The sequence below is a fragment of the Melospiza georgiana genome, chromosome 14 (genome assembly GCF_028018845.1).
Source record: "Melospiza georgiana isolate bMelGeo1 chromosome 14, bMelGeo1.pri, whole genome shotgun sequence".
Lineage (NCBI taxonomy): Eukaryota > Metazoa > Chordata > Aves > Passeriformes > Passerellidae > Melospiza > Melospiza georgiana.
In genome coordinates, this window is record NC_080443.1 from 20654484 (window position 1) to 20677702 (window position 23219).

The 23219-nt window shown below is 62.0% G+C and overlaps 1 protein-coding gene across 1 annotated transcript; it reads left to right on the plus strand.

Annotated features, from left to right (window-relative positions):
* Window positions 1-899: 899 nt before the first annotated feature.
* TANGO6 (transport and golgi organization 6 homolog) lies at window positions 900-21022 on the plus strand. Its single transcript, XM_058034472.1, has 17 exons — window positions 900-1589; window positions 1790-1906; window positions 2603-2723; window positions 3411-3535; window positions 3975-4137; window positions 4624-4706; window positions 6244-6356; window positions 7748-7924; window positions 9291-9417; window positions 9921-10100; window positions 12931-13065; window positions 14363-14815; window positions 14989-15046; window positions 16472-16624; window positions 18976-19127; window positions 20048-20161; window positions 20724-21022. The coding sequence occupies exons 1-17, from the start codon at window positions 900-902 to the stop codon at window positions 20898-20900; spliced, it is 3138 nt and encodes a 1045-aa protein (XP_057890455.1). The 3' UTR covers window positions 20901-21022.
* Window positions 21023-23219: the final 2197 nt, after the last annotated feature.

Here is a 23219-nt window from a genome sequence, read left to right on the forward strand (position 1 = left end):
CTCAGATCACGAACCTAGTGATGGAGAGTGCAATGAGGCACTCGATCAGCACAGACCAAAGAATGCTCCATGACTGTCAATTGTATTTAATACTACTGTGTACAGGCAGATTTCTATTTTTCTGTACCCCAGATTATGGATTGATTTCCTCTTCTGTCATGCCAGGTGTAATTAGTCATTGAAAGGTGCTTTCCAAAATCAAAGGGCTTTCCCAAAATCCTGACCTCTGTGTTTAGCTATCGTCACGGTTTGTATTTTTTATCATGGGAAAAGGGTCTGATGAGAGCTGGGAAACCAGCAGTGGCCAAGTGGTTGATTGTATGGTTTTTATATAAAATTGAAATAAATTGTTTTAAGAAAACCAAACCACTTTTCTGTGTGTGAGGCTCTGCTGGTGCTCAAAGGCTTTACCTGCTGTGCAGGTGTGGCCATGGCCCCTTCCATGGGGAAAGTAGAACCATGGAAGGGTTGGAGTTTGAAGAGACCTTATGGATCATTGAACTCCATCCTCCACGGGCAGGGACACCTTGTGCTGTCCCAGGCTGCTCCAACCCGGCCTTGGGCACTGCCAGGGATCCAGGGGCAGCCACAGCTGCTCTGGGCACCTGTGCCAGGGCCTCAGCACTCTCAAGTGAGAAGGGTTCCTCCCCAGTGGCGCACCTACCCCGCGCTTTGGCAGCGGCAGCCATTTCCCCGCTCCCGTCCCTCACCCTGCTCCCGGTCCCGCCCCGCTCTCCGGCCGTGCCCTCCTCCCGTCCCGACCTCCCCAAGATGGCGGCAGCGGCGCGGCCCCGCCCCTCGGCCCTCCCCAAGATGGCGGCAGCGGCGCGGCCCCGCCCCTCGGCCCTCCCCAAGATGGCGGCGGGCGGCGGCCCCGCCCCTTCCCTGCCCTCCGCAGCATGGCGGCGCTCACTGGCAGCGCTCCGGACATGGCGGGCGGCGCGCAGCCGGGCCCGGAGCCGGCCCGTGTGCTGGAGGCGCTGGAGCTGCTGCTGGGGCCGCCCGCTGATAGCGACAGCGCCGCCGAGCCCGGCAAGGAGCGCGCCCTGTGCCCGGAGACGCTGCGCAGGAGCGCGGCGGCGCTGGAGGAGCGGCTGTCCGGGGAAGCGGGCTGGGCCGCGCTGCGGCAGCTCCGGACGGCCGTGCTGTCCCGGGCGCCCGCGCTGGCGGCCGGGGTGGCGGGCCCGGAGCCGGGCTGGGCGGCGGCCTGCGGGCTGCTGGCGCTGCTGCTGTGCCTCAAGGAGCGCCTGGCCGCGCTCGCCGCCGCCCCCGCCGCCCCCGCCGCTCCCGGGGCGCCGCCGCCGCCCGGCGCCGACACGCTGAGCGTGGGGCAGGAGCGGGCGCTGCGGCGGGCGCTGCGGGCCGCCGTGGGGCTGGGGCTGCTGCCGCACCTGCCGCCGGGGCTCGGGCCGGGGCCGGCGCTGGGGCCGCCGCCCGGCAGCCGCGGGGCCCGGCTGTTCGCCGCCGTGGCCGCGCTGGTGGAGCTGGCCCGGCTGCCCGCGCTGGGCGCCCCGCTGCTCGCCCGGCACCTCCGGCTGCTGCTGTTCGGGCTCTGCGCGCTGGGACACGGCCCCGCCGCCCTCTGCCAGGTCCGTGCCGCACTCGCAGCCCGTGCCCCGCTCCCCGGGGGTGCCGTGCGTGTCCCAGCCCGCTCCTCCCGCGGTGCCTCCCGTGTCCTGCCCCGTGTCAGAGAAAGGAGGCACGGAGCCCGCCCAGGGGAGCCCGCGGGGCACCGGCACACCGCCCGGACCGAGCTGTTTTATCAGAGCCCCGGTGTGTTTTGTTCCAGGGCGTTTCGGACGCGGAGCGAGCGCAGTGCCGGGAAGCCCTGGGGGATATCCTGGACCGTGTTTACCAGCCGCTGGCCGTGCAGGAGCTGCTCGTCCTGCAGGGACAGCCCAAGCAGGTACCGGGCTGTCAGCATCCCTACCCCGTGGTTACCGCACGCCGAGGATGCTGCTCCGCTGGAAATGTTCTTACACCTTAAAAACCAGTCCCCGAGCGCTGGAGGCTGCTGGGTGTGTGGCAGGAGCGGAGTGTGGGTGTGCCAGGGACTGTCATCGCCGCACGTGCCACCTTGGCTTGGCACCCACATCCACTGTGCCCGGCCAAGCACAGCTCCTGCTCCTCCAAACCTCGCCCTTCCCTCTCGGGGGATGACACAGGGCACCTGCTGCTCTCTGCGGCTGTTCCAAAGCATCCTGGGGAGGAAGAGATGGGGAATCTCTTAAGTGTTGTTTTAGGAAAGTCCCCATGGGAAAATGCCTGTAATAGAATCATAGAATCCCAGAATGGCTTGGCCTGGAAGGGAGCTCAAAGTTCATCTCATTCCACTCTCTGTCATGGGCAGGGACAATTTCCACCGTCCCAGGTTGCTCCAAGCCCCATCCAGCCTGGCCTGGGACACTTGCAGAGATGGAATAGCATGCTAAGCCCCTGAGGGCTGATCTCTCGTTAATTCCCGATTTGCTTTGTGCCGCTGCATGAAGCAGCAATTCAAAGCCTGTGTGCTGTGCTCTGTCAGAGCATGGGCTGTGCCCAGGGTGGGCTGGGCACAGGTGTGTGCAGGCAGGCTCCTCACCTGCTCATTGCTGCCTTGCAGAGGTGCCCGGGGGCGGCTCCGGGCTGGCTGCGGCGGCTCTGCGGGCACCTGCTCTCCGAGAGGCTGCTGAGGCCCAGCGGGGTGCAGGCCGTGGTTCGGGGTGTCCTGGAGGGCACAGACGGTGAGTGGGGGGCCCTGGGCCCCAGCATCACAGATTCAGAGGTGTCTGGAGACAGTTCACCCCACAAGAGCAGAGCCACAGAGCTGGGTGCAGGGGCTGGCTTGTGCCAGGCTGAGGTGGCATGGTGACACACAGACTGTGCCTCTGACTGCACTGAGCTCCCAAACTGCTCTGATTTGGAATACACATGTGTTAGAGGGCCACGCTGGCAGGCTCCAAGGCTGTTTGTGCCTCGATGGGGTCACACAGTGTGTGTGTCCAGATCAGTCCTGGGGAGTGCCCTGTCCCAGTGCCAGTGTGGTGGGAGCTGCGCTGGGCACTGGGCTGTGAGAGCTGTAGGGACAGTGAGACCCATGCCATCCCCTGCTCTCCATGTCCTGCCAGGGAAGGAAGCTGTTGCTCTCCACAAGCTGGATCCCACAGTTTTTAGTGCCAAAATCTCATCTGGCCAACTCCAGCCATCCAAGCGCAACCTCTCTCCACCTTTTGGCTCACCCACCTGGCTGTAGGAGTTGCTTTCCATTATCAGGGCTCTTGCACAGCAATTTTCCCCTTTCTATCCTTTAGTTCAGATGTCTCCTGAAAGAGCAATAAAAACTCAGAATCCAATTTTTGGCTAGGAACACCTGGCTGCAGCCAGAGCTGGCCGTGGGTTGAGCTGACCCAGGATTTCTGCTGCTGCTGTAGGTGGTGCTGGTGCTGAAGCAGCAGCTCTGGACTGGAGGAAATGTGATGCAGTTGGGAAGATCCTGGCTGCCTGCCCCCAGCAGTGCCTGTCCCTCGAGGACTACTACAGACAGGTGTGCCCCCAGGTAAGTCCCTTGTCCCCTCTGCTGGGGAATGCAGAGCCAGCTCTCAGCTTGGAGGGTGCTGGGGCTCTTCCTTTTGCTCTGGTGCGGCCTGGCTCAAGCCAGCACAACGTGGAGATGGTTTCCTGGCAATAGGATGTTTCCACTCTTGAATTTTCCATGTTTTATTGAAATGCTGGGTGATGTTGTCTGATCACACGAGAGACTTGTCACTGTGCTACACAGAGCTCTGTGTGTGTAGCTCTTTGGCTCTGGGAGTGGTGCAGGCTCCTGCTCTGACCCAGAGAGGTGCCCTGCGTGTGGTGGAAGGACCCTGGCTCTGCCTCACGGAATGTCATGCCAGCTGCCAGCAAAGCAGCACATGGCTGGCTCCTTGGCTGCTGCGAGGCGCCAGGCTGTCCCCTCCGAGGGGCTGCTGATCCTTGTTTCTCTTTCCTTGCAGATTCTGGACTTGCTGCACGTGCAGGACAAGGTGTCAGCGCGGCAGTTCCAGCGCGTGGCCACCAGCACGGTGCTGAGCATGGCCAGGGAGCAGCCCCAGCTGGCAGAGAGGCTCCTGCTGCAGCCCCTGCTGGCGCCGCTGCGCCGCGGCTCCGAGGCCGCAGGTACCTCCTTGGGCTGGGGAAGCCTTTGGTTCTGCTCCTCACTGGTTTTTGTCGCTCCCTCCGAGTTTTCTCAGGCCGGGCTGGGCAGTGTGGCAGCCCAGCTGCCTGTGCTGGCCCTGTCAGTTTGTCTGGGTAGCCCATATTTACCCCTGTTGGAGTGCAGTCGCTGCAGCGTGGCAGCTGAGCAGTTTGGCTCTGCCCCGTGCTCCTTGGGAGCCTCTCCCAGTCTGACGTCCTTCTTCTGGGCTTGCTGCTGGTTCCCCACACGGGCCAGCAGCTCTCTGGGGGATCATCCATCGTGGAGTTGTGGTCTGTGTTATTTCCCCGTCTCCTTGGGGGTTTGTGACACTTCAGCACAATTGGGATGGCTAACGAGGGCTGCTCTGTTCCCATGGGGAGGGAAGGGAGCTGTGGGAGTGCTTTGGGGTGCAGGGAGTGCAGTTCTGGGCTGTTTTGGGGGCTCATGTGTGTGCCCTTTGCTTTCAGAGCTGGCACTGCAGGATTTGACAGCAGGGGCCGTGCTGGTGCCAGAGGCAGAGCTGGGCAGCTGTGTTGAAGATGTGCTCAAGGTACCATGTCTGCTTTGGGTGAGAAAAGGCTGGTTTGAGACCTGGTGAGCAGTTCAGTGTGTGCTGGGCCACACAGACCCAGTGAGTGTCTCCTGCAGTCATGCTCAGTTGTCTGGTCTTCATGTGCAGGAGGACCCCAGCCTCCCCATGGGCTGTGCCAGGGCCTCACCACCTCACAGGAAGGATTCCTTCCAGTATCCCATTCAGCCCATCCTCTTGCAGCTGGAAGCTATTGCTCCTTGTCCTGTCACACTGTCCCCTGTGCAAAGTCCTTCTCCAGCCCCATTGGAGCCTCCTTAGGCCCTGTGAGGAGCTCTGAGCTTTCCTTGGAGCACAGATCTTGGCCTTGAGGGATGGTGAGGTCCATCCTTGTGCTTCGTGAGAAGGGTGGGGACTTTGTGGAGGTGTCTCCTGTGACAGCTCCCCTCATAACTCATTTTCTGCCATCCCCCCAGTAACCCCAGTGCCACCCTGCAGGCTCCAGCAGCTTCCTGCTGCACGTTCCAGCCCACAAGGACATCTCCACTCCAGGAATTCAAATTTCAGGAGCTGGTGACTTGCTTCCTGGCATGCCCCGAGGCAGGCTAAGCTCTTAAATGCTGGGATTGTTGTGTATTTTCCCAGTAATGATCTGTTGTAACTGGCTGGCAGGCAGAGACCGGTCTGGAGGGCTGCTCCCTCCCAGAGCAGTGCTGGGGGGGTTGGGGTAGGTCCCTCCTTAATGGCAGAGCACTGGGGGCCTGACAGCAGCCAGATTAGTGAGGGGACCCCAGGTTTGGGGGGGGGTTTCTTGCCTAACAAGTGTCATTTGATGCTTAGTGAGAAACCATCCTTGGGGCTTCATCGGGAGCCTTTGTGTACACAAGGGTCTGGGGAGGAGGAATGGCTCCGTGGGGATTAGCACATGAAAACAGCTCTGTGTGCAGCAGTGCAGCAGGGCAGGGCCCTTGGGGACCATTTCTCGGCCTCTGGGGAGGGTGCTGGGTGAGGTGCAGGGGAGGAGCAGGGCTCTGCAGTCACCCCTGAGCCCCTATAGCCCCCCAAGAGCCTCCACAGCATCCCCAGAGCCCCTGCAATGCTCCCCTGAGCACCAACAACGTTCCCAGAGCCTCTGCAGTCCCCCCAGAGCCTGAGCTCAGCACCCACCAGCCCCGCTGCCCTGCTGGTGACTGATCTCTGTGTTTGAGATTTGCAGTCATTCAGTGAAGTTTTGCTCATGCCAGGGGACCTGTTGCATCCCTGGGTGAGGCAGGACCTTACTCCTGAGCAGCAGACTTCACGAAAACTGCCTGCAGCCTTCCTGCAGCTTGGAGCCCTGCTGTGGTTAAACAAATTCCTAGAGAAAGGTGGTGCTGAGGGCAGGTTTTAATAGGGAATGTGGCATGATCAGGGAAGGCAGCCTCCAGACTGAGGGAAGAGGCTGAGAGCCCTCCACCATCCTGCCTGGCAGCTGCCCCGTGCTCAGATGTGTTCCTGGGCTCCCCTCTGCCCTGCAGGTGTTTGACTCCCCTCCCTGTGCCCCTCTCTCTCTCTGTAGGTGTTTGTGGTTGGCAATGACAGCTCGAGCCTGCTGCTGGGATCCCTGCAGCCAGTGCTGGGAGTGGTGTTTTCCCTCTATTCCTTCGCCAGGCAGAATGTGTCATACTTACGGTAAGGGAGCCTTTGTGCTCCGCTGGGGTTTCATCTGCTGGGCTCTCCCTCTGCAGCAGCCACAGGGCAGGAGCACAGATCCTCCTCCTCACCCCAGAGCACTCTGTTCCAAGCAGGCAGCAACCCCAGGCCAGCACACAGCCTCACTGGCAGCCTGTCCTCTGTTAGTTTTTGTCTTCCCTGGAGCCAGGGTGTTCTGTGTAGAGCTGAGCGTGCCCTCAGAGCACAGGGTGGCTCTGCCTGGAGCAGGGATTGTGGTTGTCCATGGATGGAGGGAGTGATGCTGGAAACTGGATGGGAGGGGTCTACAAATGGCATAGAAACTGGGAAAACAGTGTAAGCACTGCCTCTTGGCAGTACAGGATCATTCTCCAATCTGGGATCACTGTTCTGGTGCAATCCTGGCAGCTGATGCCCACACCATGCCCAGCTCCCTGTGACTGGAGTACAGTGGGAAGCACCACGTGTGCCAGCCGTGGCAGGGACAGGGGTGACCAGTGCTGGCTGTCCTCTCTCCTTGGTACCATGAAGCACCACATGTGCCAGCCGTGGCAGGGACAGGGGTGACCAGTGCTGGCTGTCCTCTCTCCTTGGTACCATGAAGCACCACACGTGCCAGCCGTGGCAGGGACAGGGGTGACCAGTGCTGGCTGTCCTCTCTCCTTGGTCCCCCCAGGCTGTCCCTGCAGGTAGGACCAGCCTGGTGAAAGCATTCCTGGTGGGATTACACAGTGCTCTGGTGATGCTGGCGTGTGCAGGCTTTCCCTAAAAGGTGTGTGCACACACAGCCTGTGCTGTTTAATATTAAAGGCCTCATTAATCACCCCAAAGAGCAGTGAGTGCTGTGACAGGCTGTGGGACACGCCAGGCTCAAGCTGCTGCTGCTGGGCCAGCAGTCACTGCTTCCTCTGCTCAGGAATTTGGCAGGGATGGCTGAACCCACAGCTGCCTGGAAGTGCTCGGGTTTCCAGACCCCTGGCACGGCTCAATGTGGCTGCTCCACCTCATTAACCTGCTTCTTCCCTTGGCAGGGCTCCCCGTGCCACCTCAGCGCTCCCATCTCCTTCCTCCTCTCCCTTGGCACTGCCACCAGCCCTTGTCACCTCGGCGTGAGGCGCAGGCAGGGCGTGCCAAGGGTGTTCACAGCGCTTCCTTGCCAGCCTGAAGTGTGGAGGAACCCAAATCCTTCCATCTGGGAGCACCAGAAGGGCAGGATGTGCTGCTGATTCCCTTAGAACAGGCACAAATGCTTCAGCTGCCAGAGCCAGGAGCTGGAGCATCCCAGGGAGGGCTGCTCCAGGGCACTCCAGCCACGTCCCTCATCCCAAAGCTGTGCAGGGAGGGTGCAGTGGGCACAGCAGTGTCACCACTGGCTCCTTTCTCCTTGGCAGCTCCCCGTGCCAGGACATCCTGCTGTGGTTCCTGGAGAAGGCAGAGCGGGAGCAGGCCCTGGCTGTGCTGGGGGGCCTGGCTGGGCTGAGCAGCCACGTGCCCACCCTGCACCCACGGTGCCAGCTGCAGGTGGGCAGCGAGGGCGGTGCTGCCATCGTCGTGCAGGAAACCATCAGGTGAGTGCTGTGGGGCAGTCCCCGAGTCACTGGGCACCCAGGGCTTTCCTGGCACAGAGCCTGGGCAAAGCAAGGGCTGCCAGGGGCTGCCAGAGCCATCCCACAGGGTCTCATCCCTTCAGGCTCAGGCAGGTGACACTAACACAGAGCCCACAGAGCCAGCACAGCCCCCAGGTTCCCTGGACGTGGTGCAGAGCTCTGACTTCCAGCTGCACAAAGCATCACGCTTCACCCGAGCGTTGCTGTGCGCTCCTGCCTGCTGTGCAGTGTCTGGGAAGGGGATGTGCCTTTCCAGTCTCAACACCCCCCACATTCCAGCCCCCAGCCCCAGCCTGCGTGGTGGCACAGTGAGCAGAGTCCCTCGGGCACAGGTGGCACGGTCACAGCACAGGCGGTGCCGGTGCCAGCGTCACAGAGCTCCTCTGGTGTGGGCAGATGGCCTCTGAGTGGAGGCAGAGCTGCCCATGCTGGGAGTTAACTGCAGCCTTTAGTCTCCAGCCACGCAGGCTGGGATGCCCAGCTTTGAACAGAGGGGCTGTGAGCTGCCAGGGCAGCACTGGGGGCAGGCAGGGGCACAGCTGTGCCAGGGGTGTGCTGGGAGATGGGGGCACCTGCAGTAAAATCCCCACAAATACCTTTGTTTGGTTTGGCTTCTTTTCAAGCTTTTCCTGGCCTGAGTTAGAATTACAGACTGGTTTGGGTTGGAAAACCTTAAAGCTCATCTTGTTCTGCCCATGCCATGGGCAGGGACACCTTCCACTGTCCCAGGGTGCTCCAAGTCCCATCCAACCTGGCCTTGGGCACTGCCAGGGATAACAGCCACAGCTGCTCTGGACAGCCCCTGCCAGGGTTTCCCCACCCTCACAGGGAAGGATTCCTTCCCATTATCCCATCTAACCCGCCTTTGGTCAGTGGGAAGCCATTCCCCCTTGTCCTGTCACTCCATGCCCTTGCTCAAAGTCCCTCTCCAGCCTTTTTACAAACTTTGGGTACTGCAGGGCCAGAATTAGAAGCAGCCCTGCCTTGCTTAAACTGGGACTACTTTAAACGTGTTCCATAGTGGCTCTGCCCATGCCCCTGCTGCCACAGCTCTGCCTGACTTCCCCAGCACTAATCATGGTGTTTATGGGCTGGGTGAAATGTATGTTTTGGGCTCATGGTTTGTGTTAATGAGTGCAGGTTAGTTAATAAGCAGAGCCCAAATGACCTGGGCAGTGTTTGGCTCAGCTGCCTCCAGGCTGTGCTGGGAAGTGCTGGGAAGGAAGGCTTCCAGGGAAATGCAGCCTGGGATTTCACCATGCCCTGCAGGCTGGGTGCCAGGGGGTTCTGGGGGCGTTTGTGCTGCTGATGCAGTGACCTGTTCCAGTGACGAAGATGAGGCCCTGTACCAGAAGATCTCCTTGGAGCAGTGCCACGTGGAGAGCTTGGTGGAGCTCCTGTCCCACTGCCAGAAGAGTGGTCTGGCTGGAGACTTCTTCATCCACTGCCTGAAGGTGAGGGCAGCCAGCCCCTGGTTGGGGCATGCCTGTGGGAAGGGGTTCCTTGACAAGCAGAAGGCAAAAGGGGGGATCATCCCCTGTGTGTGCTGGGGCAGCCCTGTGTGCAAGGAGTGGGAGCAGCCCTGTCCCTGAAGGGGTTAACCCTCATCCTCCCCCTGGGCTGTTTTAACTACAGGAGCATGTCTGAAGTGTGTTGGAGGCTGGGAATAATCCCTGTTGCTTCCTTGGCTCCAGAAGAGGGGCCCCATCCATACCTGCTGCCTTTGATCTCCCTTGGAGCCCCCACGCTTCCCCCCAGGCCTGGGTTGGACTGGGATTCTGTTCCCCAGCCCATGGTGCCAGGAGGGGACAGGGATGGGACACCCAGGAGCTGTGGACAGCTCTCGGAACCCTTCATCCAGCAGCTGCAGGGTGGTGGTGCTGTGAGGACTCACCTGGCATTGCTGGCCCGGTGTTTACCCGATGTTCAACCCCTGCCTGCCCTCCCTTCCCGGCAGGAGCTGACTCAGGTGGCTGCGGAGGACGAGGAGGCTCCAAACCCAGCTGTGGAGCCTGGAGGGAGTTTGCTGGAGCTGGAGCAGGAGCAGGCCAGGCAGGGGAGGAAGCTGCTGGTCCTGCAGCTGGTGGCTGCGCTGTGCCAGGGCGTCTCGGACACCGTGTTCACTGACATCGAGCAGGTTGGTGGGCAGAGCCTGGGGGCATCAAATGAGCACTGCCAGGGGCAAGGGCTGAAGGAGCTGGGATTGCTCAGCCTGGGGAAGAGGAGGGCCCAAAGTGACCTCTAGAGAAACTTCCAGTCCCTTAAAGGAGCCCCCAGAGAGCTGAACAGGGGCTTTGTACAAGGGGGTGACAGGACCAAGGGGAATGGCTTCCCCCTGGCAGAGGGCAGGGTTAGAAGGGGTACACTGAAGAAATTGCTGCCTGTGAGGGTGGTGAGGCCCTGGCACAGGTTGCCCAGAGAAGCTGTGGCTGTGCCATCCCTGGAAGTGTCCATGGCCAGGTTGGATGGGAGCAACCTGATTAGCACAACCGTGCTCCTACATTCATGAGTGGGCAGTGCCAAATTTATGAAATATTGCAATTTCAAAGGCCACTGGTGCCCCTTGGCCCCAAAAAGGATATTTACAATCTTTCCCCTGAGCGTGCCCTGGATGGGGTCAGTCTGGAAGGCAGCTGGCACCGAGGGCAGCCTGGCACTCCCCTCTGGATCCCTGCAGGTCCTGTGCCTTTCAGCTTCTCCTGCTGGCTTTATTGCTGTTTCCCCAGCGCCCCGGCCATGCCAGCTCCCCGTGCTGCCGTGGGCAGGGCTGTTCCTGGCTCAGGCAGGTTTCCTCACGTTTCCTGCGGGACAAAGGAGCCTTTGTGTGCTCGGCAGCAGCAGAGGGGACACGGCCAGCCCAGCTTTGTCCCCACCTGCCTCCATCACACCCACCCGCCGGGCCCAGAGGCGCTGGGAAATGGGGAAGGGCTCTGCCAGGGTCCAGCCAGGAGTCTGGGATGCAAACCCACCACCAAGGAAATGCAGACAAGAGATCCATTATCCTCCTGCCTGGGTTGTGTTTCAGCGAGGCCCCGGGCTGGGGCAGGGACAGGCTTTGAGCAGGTTCTGCACTCAGGGGTTCCCTGGGGTGTTTGGGGGCCCTAATGGGCTGGGAACAAGTGGGGTCCGTCCTCCCAAAGGGGGAGCCCAGGAGAAGCAGCTGCTGTGCCCCTCCAGCTGCACATTTATTTTATTTATGTATTCTCCTCCATAACCAAGGTCAGCTTGATTTCCTCACTGCACCAAGGATTCTCTCCTCCTGCCTGAGACACAGCTGTGCCCCAGTGTTTTATTTTTCTTTTTTTCCCTCCCACTTTAAAAAAGTTTTTTTTTCCTAGATTATTTTTTTAAGTTTTAATTTTTTGCAGTTGCAATCTACTGTTAGTTTATTCACAATTTTCCTTTTTTTTTTTTTTAATATTAAATATAACTTCAACCCCTCCAGCTCGTGTGTCACTGTGTTGTGAGAGCAAATATTCCAATTTTTTTTACTTGCTTGCTATTTGATGGAATTTCTTCTCTGGAATAATTATCCCAGCAGGTACCTGAGCCTTTTATGCAGCCTTTTGCAAAGCCTTTTCCCACAGCCTCCCTCCATGCTTAAGGAATCTGGCAGCTGAGGAGGAAATCCTGCCTGCACCCAGTGTCCTGGGGGTGGAAGTTTAGAATTTGGTGCAAGAGGACCTTGTTGCCCTCATGCTTTGTTTTCTGAAAGAGGAGCACAATAGTTCCTCCTCTGTTGCAACACACCTGTTAGGTAGGAGTGACCCTGATCCAAACCCTTCCCAGGCTTGTCTGGGAGAAGATAAGGCGTGGAGAACATCAACTCCCTCATTTCAGGATCTGTTAGGAAGGCAGGACGCCTGTGGGATCAGAGGTGTTGGTGCCAAGTGTGGAGAAGGCCAATGCCAACCAGGCAGGGTGGTTACATGTGGAATAAAAATATTGTGGGAAAGATCCCAAAGTAAGTGAGAACACAGGAAATGGCTCAGCTGGGGTGTCAGCTGTGCAGGATAAGGGGGAGGCTGGTGTGGAGGATTGCAGACAGGGGCTGGAGCTCCTTGGCTCTGGGATTTCCAAGCCGTTACCTAGGGCAGTTCCATACATACCCACCCTGAGCCCCCCTCTGGGACTATCCCAGCTTCCATCCCATGGTGGAGCCAGGCAGGAGGCAGGGATGGAGCTGGGATCCCTCTGTTCCTCCAGCCCCAGGGGGGCTTCTGCAGCTGAGAGACCCCCCCAGATTGACCATCACCTTGTCCCAGTTGTGGACGTGACTTGGCTGAGCAGCAGCAGGAGGAAAATGGGAAGGGTTTCACAGAATTACAGAATCACATTATATTCTGAATTAGAAGGGACCCACAGGTATCATTGAGTCCAACTCCTGGCCCTGCACAGACACCCCAGTAATGCAGCCCTGTGCATCCCTGAGAGCAGAGTCTGAACCACTCCTTGAATTTGTGTGGGATTGTGCTGGGGAGCCACATGTGACAGGGAGGCTGGTTTGTGTGGGATTGTGCTGGGGACCTGTGTGGGATTGTGCTGTTTGTGTGGGATTGTGCTGGGGAGCTGTGTGGGATGGGGGTACTCTGTGTGGGATTGTGCTGGGGAGCTGTGTGGGATGGGGGTACTCTGTGTGGGATTGTGCTGGGGAGCTGTGTGGGATGGGGGTACTCTGTGTGGGATTGTGCTGGGGAGCCACATGTGACAGGGAGGCTGGTTTGTGTGGGATTGTGCTGGGGACCTGTGTGGGATTGTGCTGTTTGTGTGGGATTGTGCTGGGGAACTGTGTGGGATGGGGGTACTCTGTGTGGGATTGTGCTGGGGAGCTGTGTGGGATTGTGCTGTTTGTGTGGGGTTGTGCTGGGGACTGTGTGTGGCAGGGACCCTGGGCTGTGCTCAGAGGCAGCAGGAGCTGCGGGGGCTGCCCTGGGCTGTCCCTGCTGCTGATGCCCATTCCCTGGCAGGTGCAGCAGTTCCTGGCAGCCGTGCTGCAGCGAGCCTGTGCCCACCCTGCTCGGGGCCCCGGCGCGGCGGCCGAGGCGCAGACCCTCGCCATGGCCATGGGGCTCGTGGCCGCCGTGCTCGGCGGGGCCGTCCAGGTGAGGGGTTTGGGGTGAGGGGTGTGGGGTGTGGGGCTGGCACTGCCATGGCCAGCCGAGGGTGCAGTGGCACGGCTGGATGCCCTGGCTTGGGGTCCCTGCTCGGTCACAGCCTGTAAATACATCTGGAGACACAGACATACAATTTTTTTCCTTGGGGCAGTGCTAGGGTGCGACCAAGGATTCCATCAGAGCACGGCACCTCCCAAGAGCCCAATTAACTAATTGATAATCTCTCTAAAAAGGCACTGTCAGAACAGTGCAGTCGCATACAGCATCTTTAAATACCAGCCCTGCACCCTCTGCATCCCCACACGGTCGCAGACTCTGGCTGCAGAGCGTTGTGAACTTCCCGTGTGGGCTGTACCCTTGAAAATCCCCTTATACTTTTATATTTACATTTTATACATATTTATATTGTTATTTATATCTCTCAGTTACCTTGTAATGCCTGTATATATATGTGAGCTCTGTGTCAGTCAGTGGAGCTGCCATGGGGAGCAATGGCACTTCCATTAACGTGCTGCCATCACGGAGCTGCTGGGGTTGTTTCGTCCCTGGATTTGCCCTAAGGAAGATCCAGCTGTTAACAGAAAAAGATTATTTATTGTCTCTTATTGCTAAATTTCTAATACTGGGAAAAGAACTGTAGTTGAAGAGAAGTTAAAGCCAGAGTCTTGTGGCTGCAGTGGGCCCCTCCCAGCCTAGTTCCCGCTCCCACTTTTGCATTAATGGGAGTGACATAATTTGGAAAATGGAATGTGAAAGGTTTTGGAAGGAGCTGCAGAGCTGTTTGGGTTTCAGCAGGCAAGGGGTTTTATGCAACCATCCAAAATCTCTGCTGAAGCACCCTTTTTCAGGCCTCACATCCCAGATTTTAGCAGCTAAATCCAGGTTAGGGCAAGAGCTTCTCCAGCTCAGGACAGGTGATGGCTGCTGTGCTGGGAGCGTCCTTCCAGGCAGGATTTATGGCAAATGTGGCACTGAATTTGTGTGGAATTGTGCTGGGGAGCTGCACGGGACAGGGAGACTGGTTTGTGTGGAGCTGTGCTGGAGAGCTGGTGGGAGGGATGTCCCTGGCTTGGTCCCCATACCCAGACCCTGCTGTTCTTCAGGTTCATGTGCTTCCCACCTTGCCAGGGCTGGGATTGGCGCTGGGCCAAGAGGAGCTCGTGGTGCCCAGAGCCAGGTTCCTGACCTGGGGCTCCTCACCCCCGTGCCCACCCTCCAGGCAGCATGCCAGGGAGCGAGCCCTGGTTCCGTGGCTAACAGCCAGCGCTGCCCCTCTCCCTGCCAGCTGGGATCCAGCGATTTCGCGGTGCTGAAGCGCCTGGTGCCGCTGCTGGAGGAGCTGTCCCGCAGCTACCCCGAGCCCCTGACCCAGGAGCTGGCCTCGGACCTGCGCATCGCCATCCTCACCCACGGCGCCTGCTCACCCGGCTCGCTGGGCGCCGCTGCCCACGGGCTGCTGGGCACGCAGCCTGGCACGGCGGCACGGAGCCCTGCGGGCACAGCCCCCGGCCCCCCTGCTCACAGGGACGGCAGCGGCACGGAGCAGAGCAGGGGCCGTGCTCCCGGTGCCTCCGCAGCCCCCCGAGCCCCCAGCCCGGCCCCGGGTGGGCTGCAGGAGCTGCTGGAGTCAGCCTGCGACCCCCAGCCCCCCGCCCGGGCTGCTGCCCTGCGCCGCCTCGCCAGCCTGGTCACCCAGAGGGATCCTGAGGCAGCTCGGCTGCAGGAGAAGCTGCTGCAGGTACCGGGCTCCTGCTGAGGTCCCTGTCCCCTGCCTCGGTCCCTGTCCCCTGCTGTGTCCCCACCAGCAGAGCTGGGGCTGGACAGGCCATCAGGCTGGAGATGGTCACCATGACTGGAGCCCTCTGGCCTTGCTGGGTCACTGCTGGTGGCACTTTGCTTCCTTCCTTCCAGGTGTTCCTGGAGAACGTGCAGCACGAGGACGCCTTCGTGTACCTCTCAGCCATCCAAGGTGAGCAGTGCCTGTCTGGGCAAGTGCCAGCCCTTTGTCAGGGAGGGTTTGTGCTGTGCCCTGGGAGTGCAGGGCAGCAGAGCCATGGCCAGGCTGAGGGCTCGGCATCTCCTGCCCTCCCAGATTGTGGCTTTGTGCTGTTCCATCAAGCCTGGGGCCACACGTGGGCTCTATGCCAAGCTCCCGAAGCTGGAGACTTCATCTCCCGGTTATTCTTACTCCCTGGAGCTGGTCTCCATCCCTGTGCCAGGTCTGTGCCACAGGCTGGAACTGCAGTTCCAGCGCAGCGTGGGCACAGCCCCAGCACCCACGGAGGGGTCTGTTCAGCTGAGGCTGGCAGAGGACCAGGACATGGGGCACCCACTGGTGCTTCCTGAGGGCTCTGCCAAGGTGGCAGCTGCTGAGTACTCACAGCCCTTCCTAGGAAACCCTCAGGTCAGCGCTTGCCCCGGCACGCTCGGCACAGCCCCACGGCTCTGGCTGCCGTGGGATTGCAGGCAGGTGTTCCTGCAGCGGTGGCTGTGTGTGCCCTGTGTGACACTGCATGGTCACAGTGCCCTGGGCTCCGTGCAGGGGATGTGTGCCATGCCCCGCGCCCGCAGCCACGCTGGCACCGCTGCCGTGGGGTTGGTAACCTTTGGCAGCAGCTGGGAAAGGAGCTCATGCCGTGCTTCCCCTGCCTGTACGGTCTTGAGAGGGCCGGGCCTGTCCTTGCCCGGGGCTGCAGCACAAAGGCTGTAACGTGCAGTGATTAACGTGCAGTGATTAACGTGCAGTGATTAACGTGCAGTGATTAACGCCGCTGCAGCTGCCATGATTAACCATGGTGGGTTCCTGCAGCACTGACTCACCGGCACCTGTGCCCTGCCGAGCCGTGCCGTGCCAAGCACAGGCCTGGGGGCTGTGCCAGATGGGTCCCCATGTCCCACTTGCTCCCTGGCACAGCAGCAGGGCTGGGACTGAGCCGGGGGTTGTGGCACTGCTGGGTTTCGTGGGGCCAGACTCCAGTGGTGTATTCCTGATGTGCTGGACATCACACCTGCAGTCCTGGGGTCAGTTTTGTGCCCCTCATGACGAGACAGTCATTGAGGGGCTGGAGTGTGTTCAGGGGAGGGCACTGGAGCTGGAGAATGGATGGATCCCTGCATCTGGGATGTGGTCTCTCACCAGCCCCAGGGAGATGCCGTGGGCATGCAGCACACACTGCCTCCTGCTTGCACTCTGGGCCAGGTAAATCCAGCAGGGACAGACACAGGCACCGTGTGCTGATGGCCAAGAGCTGGGAGCAGTGACCAGACCCTGTGCCAAGCATTGGCTGCAGTGCCCATCAGGTCCTCACTGGCCAAAGGACATACCCAGCAGCAGGGAGAGGACACCTGCTGCCAACTGCTAAATTACTGATTTTCCAGTTTTTCTCCCCTGCAGGCGTTGCCCTGCTCTCCAGTGAGTATCCAGAGCGGATTCTGCCCGTCCTGCTGGCACAGTACGAGCGCCCAGCACAGGGCAAGGAGGACACCATGGCTGCTGTCACCAGGATGAAGCTGGGCGAGGTGCTGATGCGCGTCACCCGGGCGCTGGGTGAGTCCCTGGCCGTGGGCATGGCACTGCCCGCTGCCAGCAGCCACAGCGCTGCTCAGCCTCACCATTACCAGGGGGAAAGCCCACAGGGGACTTTTGTTGTGAGAAGGTGAACAGAGTCTGAAAGCCCGGGAGAAGCTGGCAGGGGCTTGGCAGCAGCAGGAGCAGGGTGAGGGGTCCTGCCAGCAGCAGGAGCAGGGTGAGGGGTCCTGCCAGCAGCAGCAGGGTGGGGGGTCCTGCCAGCAGCAGCAGCAGGGTGAGGGGTCCTGCCAGCAGCAAGAGCAGGGTGAGGGGTCCTGCCAGCAGCAGGAGCAGGGTGGGGGGTCCTGCCAGCAGCAAGAGCAGGGTGGGGGGTCCTGCCAGCAGCAGGAGCAGGGTGAGGGGTCCTGCCAGCAGCAGCAGCAGGGTGAGGGGTCCTGCCAGCAGCAGGAGCAGGGTGAGGGGTCCTGCCAGCAGCGGGAGCAGGGTGAGGGTCCTGCCAGCTGCCCCCCATCCCCTCGGTGAGCAGCACCGGCCTTGGAGACTGCCGGGAAGCGCCCGGACACGCCGGGCTCAGAGGTGGAAGCTGGATGATGCCTTTCTGGCATCTGCTGTTGGGACACGTCCTAAAATGCCTTGTCTGCCTCTGTGGAGGAGGCCTGGCCAGCAGAGCACACAGCTGGAGCTGTGCATGGCCAGGGAGGTGGCAGCAGTGCCCACGGTGCTGGGGCAGCCAGGCAGAGCTCCCTGGTCGCTGGGTGGGCACTCTGTGCCTTGGCTGGGCATGCCCCTGTGCCACATTCCCTCGCACCAGTGGCATCCCTGGGCTCTGCCAGCTGTGGCATCGGTGCCAGGCTGTGCCACCGTCCATCCTCACTGTTGGGATGGGTTCAGGACATCCCACTGTGTCCTGTGGGGTTCCAGCGACCTGCTCAGAGCCCCTCAGTCCCAGAGCTCCCCAGGCAGTGCCCGAGTGTCTGGCTGGGTGCAGGCTGTCCCTGGCAGCTGCCCTGGGGATGGTGGCACGTCCTGCTCTGGGGATGGTGGCACATAATGCCCCAGGTATGGTGGCCCGTCCTGCCCCAGGGATGGTGGCATGTCCTGCCCCAGGGATGGTGGCACGTCCTGCCCCAGGGACGGTGGCACATCCTGCCCCAGGGACGGTGGCACATAATGCCCCTGGGATGGTGGCATGTCCTGCCCCAGGGACGGTGGCACGTCCTGCCCCGGGGATGGTGACATGTCCTGCCCCAGGGACAGTGGCACGTCCTGCCCTGGCTCTCCCCACGGTGCCCAGGAGCTGCTCCGGCGCGTCCCGGCTCGCCAGCGTATTTATAGAACAAATTGCACCAGGTTGTTCCTGTTGCAGAGCTTCAGCACCTGAGAGCAAGGGTTTATCCAGGGTTTCCAGGATCCCTCCACAGCTCTCTGTGGCTCTGAGCTCTCCTGCTCTGCCAAGGGACTATTGTGCCCCGCTCCTGCCCTGTCCCCAGCCCTGTGTTCTGTCCCACCGGAGTGGCTTTCCCTGTCTAGGAGGGGAAAGGAAATGTTGCATGCCCCCTCTGTAGCCGTCTGGCACAGAGGCTGGTGCACTGCTGGCTGTGCAGGGGATCCCACTCAGATCAGCCTGCCCTGCTCATACTGCTGTAATTCCATGTCCTGGGATGCGGGCACAGAGCATGAGACATCCCCAGCAAATCCTTGGCATCACAGGGCTGCCCTGTGCTCCCCCACCCTGTGCCAGTCCCCAGCCTGAGCCCCACGTGCAGGGTGATGGGGGCTCCACTGCCCCAAGGATCATTCCTGTCCCCACACCCTGGGGCATCCCAAGCATCCACCCCAGTGCCTCCATCTGCTGCAGGACACCATTGTCTGAGGAGTTTCCAGACCTTGAGAGAGCTGGAAAAACATAGAATTTACAGGCCAGCTGGCCTTCTGGAGCTTTCTTTCCAGCCCTCAAGGCCCTGGCTGGCAGGAGGTGTGTCCACACTGTGGGGCTCACAGCTGCTGTGGGGTGACCACACTCCTGGGATGGTTGTGGATGCTGAGCACGGGTGTGAGCTCTCATTAGCAGCTCACACATCCACAGCGCCTCTGTGTGCTAATTGGGGCCGGGGATTGGGTCTGGATGGTGTCAGAATTTGAGATTCACACTCGATGTGTTTGCAGAACCGTGAGTGACCCCATGGGAGGACTGGAATGCGTCAAAGAGCCCCAGGTTCTGTGCCACGGGGTTCTGTGTGCTGGGGGGCACAACCACACTCCAGATGTTGCGTGCAGCTGTTGAGTGGTGCTGCGAGGCAGCTGCCCCAGCCCTCTGTTCCCCGAGGAGCTTTGGCAGGCAGGGTGACACAGGCTGTGCTCTCTGGCAGGGGACATGGTGTTCCGGCACCGGGAGCCGCTGATCCGCGCCTTCCTGCGGGGGGCCCGCGATCCCGACGGAGCCCTGAGGGCCAGCAGCCTCTCCAACCTGGGCGAGCTCTGCCAGCACCTGGGCTTCCAGCTGGGAGCCATCGTCCACGAGGTACGGCCCCATCCTGGCCCTCACCCTGACCCTCACCCTGCCTGCGGAGCATCGGCTCTCTCCTTAATGCTGCATTTGTTAGCACAGGGTTGGGCTGCTGGGGACGTGGAAACGGGACCTTTCCATATGGAAACGGGACATTTCCTTTAAGGACATGAGTGATAATTGCTGATATTGTGGGGTATAAAAGTCACGGGGCCTGAAGCAAACATGAGGGAGGTTCCAGCCCTCTAGCCCTAATTTTTGGTGCCTGCTCCACCCATGGCAGCCATTGCCAGAGGAGACCTGGGGGCACGAGTGGCGCCTGCCAGAGACACCTCCCGCTTAATGACACCTTCTTACTCTCCCTTTATCTTAATTATCATGATGGTTATCATCAGTATCAGGCTCTGGCCCTCACCCGCCCCGGCTGCAGGCTGTGGGTGAGATTTGGCTTTGGGAGCTGCTGGGAGACCCCAGTGGGGTGAGCCCGACCCCCAGGGGCCCAGCAGCCCTGGAGCCATGGGTCTGTGCCCCACGGGAGCTTCAGCTCCGGCCCCTCCGGTGCTCCTGGAGTGAGACACCGTGGCTTTGGCACCGGGACTGCTCCGTTCCCGCTCGGCACCGGTGGATCCCGGCAGTTGATGTGATGCCAGTGAGCCACACGCTGCTATTTTGGGAAGGTGCGAGCTCTGCTAATTCTCCCGGCTGTCACTGCCGGGATTTAATTAGATTCCTTTGGCTCTGCCTGATTTTTATACAGACTCTTGTACAGCATCCATGTGCTGCCTGGCCCTGGGGGAGCTGCTGGGAGCCTGCACCCAGCAGGGCACGGGGGTCCCATCCTCGTTCTTGGGCCATTGCCAGCACGTCGGTGGCTGCTCCATGGGATCCCCTGCATCTCTCAGGCCCTGGTGATGCCCCCTGCCCTGTCCCCACAGGTGACCTGCTGTGTGACAGCCATAGCCCGCACAGACCCCGAGGCTGAGGTGCGAAGAGCCGCCGTGCACGTGGTGGTGCTGCTGCTGCGGGGGCTGAGTGAGAAGGTCACTGAGGTGGGTCAGCCCCTGCCGGTCCCTGGGGCAGGGACAGCCCCCAGGGGGCTCCTGGGCACACCTTGGGGCGCACCGTGCTCTGTAGGGGCTGCAGGGCTCATTCCCAAGCGGCTTCCAGGGCAAGTCCCGTGGCACTGAGATGCCCAGTTTGGGCATCCCCCACTAAAGGGTTCCCTCAGCAGATCCTGGGGAAGGGGGGCTTTGTGGGGCGTCCCTCTGAGCTGCTGGGCTGTGCCATGGGCAGTGCCACGCCATGCTGGGGCAGTGCCAGCTCTGGGGAGCTGTGGGAGTTGTTCGTCGCTGATTTGCCTTGGAAACGCCCGGTTTTTGCACGCTGCGGCCTCCCTCCGCAGTTCCCAGTAACGAGCGTGTTGGGACTCAGCTCCCGCGGGGGAAGCAGCCGGTTCCCCAGGGGAATCCCCGCGGCCGGGATCCCGACACGCCCCCGTGCCCTGGGCTGCGGGATCGCCACAGCGTGCTGCGGGGAAACTGAGTCACGGGGGCTGGGGGGTCGGTGCCCGGGGGCGGTGCTGAGCCCATCCCTGCCCCGTGCCGTGCCCAGGTGCTGCGGGACGTGCTGCGGGACCTGTACCGCCTGCTGAAGCACGTGGCCGCGGCCGAGCGCGACGCCGCCGCCGTGCTGCACGCGCAGCTGGCGCTGGAGGAGCTGGACGCCGCCATGAGGAGGGTCCTGTTCCCCCCACAGAGCCTGGAGAAGAAGATCGTGGTGCTGCCATAGCGGGGCTGAGCCCCTGGACGTGAACTGCTCCTCTCTGGGGACAGGGCTGTGCCCTGCAGGATGCCGCTGGCGGTGTCGTGGGCAGGGAACCTCGCTGGGATGAGGTGTGGGATTAAACTGAGATGTGCTAATCCCCGTGTCTGTGGTGTCTGTGGGGCCGTGCAAAGCTCATGGGTGCCATTGTGGTCATGTCCCAGACCCTGTGACACCCCCAGGGTGAGCCCTGAGTTGGGCAAGCAGCCTGAGCCAGTGCTTCAGGCTCCCTTTGGCTAGGCAGCACCAAATGTGTGGCTGTCCCCGAGGGGAGCCAGGAGGGAGGGGGGCTCCCAAAGTGGAGTTCTGTGGCCCTCCTTGGCACTGTACTCACACCACAAGAACGCTGAAGAGTCCGGGGGCTCCCTCACCGCAGGGTCTGAGCATGGGCCCCTCTGCTGTGGCACCAAGAGCCCCTCCATGCTCAGGAGGGGCTGAGACCCTACAGGGCACCTGGCTGGGACCACCTCTCACCACTGTGTGCTCAGGGGTACCCCAACATCAGAGTCACCTCCTCCCTCTGGGCAGGGCAGTCCCCACGAGTGCTGCAGCCCCAAGGGCCCCATTCCTGCACACCCACAGTGTGGGGCAGCACAGTCCTCAGGGACCCAGCTTGGTGCCCCCCTTGCTCCCCAGCCCCATTTCCAGCTGCCCTGTGTCCTGCCGAGGGTGGGGTGTCCAGCACCCCCTTCCCTGCAAGGCTGGGAGTCCTTGTCCCCATCCATGTCCCCATCCAGGGTGCTCCTGCTGCAGGGATCCCCTTTGCCAGCTCCCGGTGCTCGGGTCTCTGAGCCAGCCCCGGCATTTCCTCACACCCAGCTCCCAGCCCAGCAGGACACGGCCGGGCTGAGAAACCCAAAAGTGCTGAATTTGAGCCCCGAGTCGAGGCTGTGCCTCCCACAGACTCAGAATGGCCCCTCCAGGAGCTGGCTGTCCCCTGCCATCGTGCCAGCGCAGGGACAAGGTGCTGCTGTCCCCGCATGCCCCTGGTCCTGCCTGGCACCCAGCGGCCACGGGGACAGGGGGACACGAGTGGCTTATGCCGCGGGTGGCACAGGAAGGTGACACGGGGGTGTCCCAAGAGCGGGGCGGGGGGAGATGCAGCGGCTGTCCCTGTCCCTCACCGGTCACTGCTTTGGGGGTGACAGGGTGACCCCCTCCCAGTGCTGCCTCCACCCCGAGCGCCTGCCGGGGTCCCCGGCGCTGGCTCCGTGCCCTGCCCGCGCCTGCTGCCGGTGCCGGGTGATGGTGATGCCGGTTCCGGTGCAGCACCGGAGCCGCTGCCGGTGCCGCCGGTATAGCGGCTGTGCCGTGATGCCGGTGATGGTGCCAGTGCCGGTGCAGCGCTGGCGCTGCTGATGCCGGTGCCGCCGGTGCCGCCGGTGCCGGTCATCACTCCCGCAGTGCGGGGCTGGGGCCGGTGCCAGGTCCTGCCGGTGCGGGGCGGGTTCCCGGGGGCTGCGGGCGGAGCTGGAGCCGGTGCCGGTGCTGGTGCCGGGGGCGGTGCCGGCGGTGCCGGTGCCGGTGGTGCCGGTGCCGGGCGGAGCCCCCGCGGGCTGCGGGCGGTGCCGGCCCCGCCGCGGTATAAAGGGGCCGCACGGGCCGGGCCGGGCGCACAGCGGCGGCGGCGGGTGGGGAGCGGCGGCACCGCCACCGGCACCTCCACGGTGAGTCCCGCTCCCTCCTCCTCCCTCCCGGCGCGCTGCCGCCGGCTCGGGGTCCCCCGCGGCGCTGCGAGCCCGGCGGCACCGGAGGCTGCGGGGCCGGGGGTAACGGGAGCCGGGAGCGCCGGGGGCTGCGGGGCCGGGGGGAGCCGGGGGCGGCGGGACCGGGGGGAGCCGGAGGGGCTGCCCGGGAGGTGCCGCCGGGGGTCCCTGGGCTGGCTCCGCGCCCCGCACGTGCTCGGGCACCCCGAGCCGCCCGCACCCCCTGCCCGCTCCCGGTGCCTCTCCGCAGTCCCGTCCTGCCCGCGCCGCCCGTCCCAGCCCGCGGCGGGCGGGGGTCTCGCCGCTGCCTCCCCGCAGCCGGGGGTCCCTGCACACGCTCGGGGGGCGGGGGGCTCTGCGCGGCCGCGATTCCCCCGGGGACACCCGGTCCCTGCCATCCCCGTGCCCTTCCCTGTCCTCCAGCCCAGCCATCGCCTGCGAGCGGCCGCGCTCCTGCCTGGGTGAATGGGGGAGCTGGCACCGTGCTCGGTGGGGCACCTGGGACCCTGCACCTCCCCTGGCACACACACAGCGGGGTGCGGGGCACCCCCGCACCTCCTCTGGCCCCGCGGAGGCACCG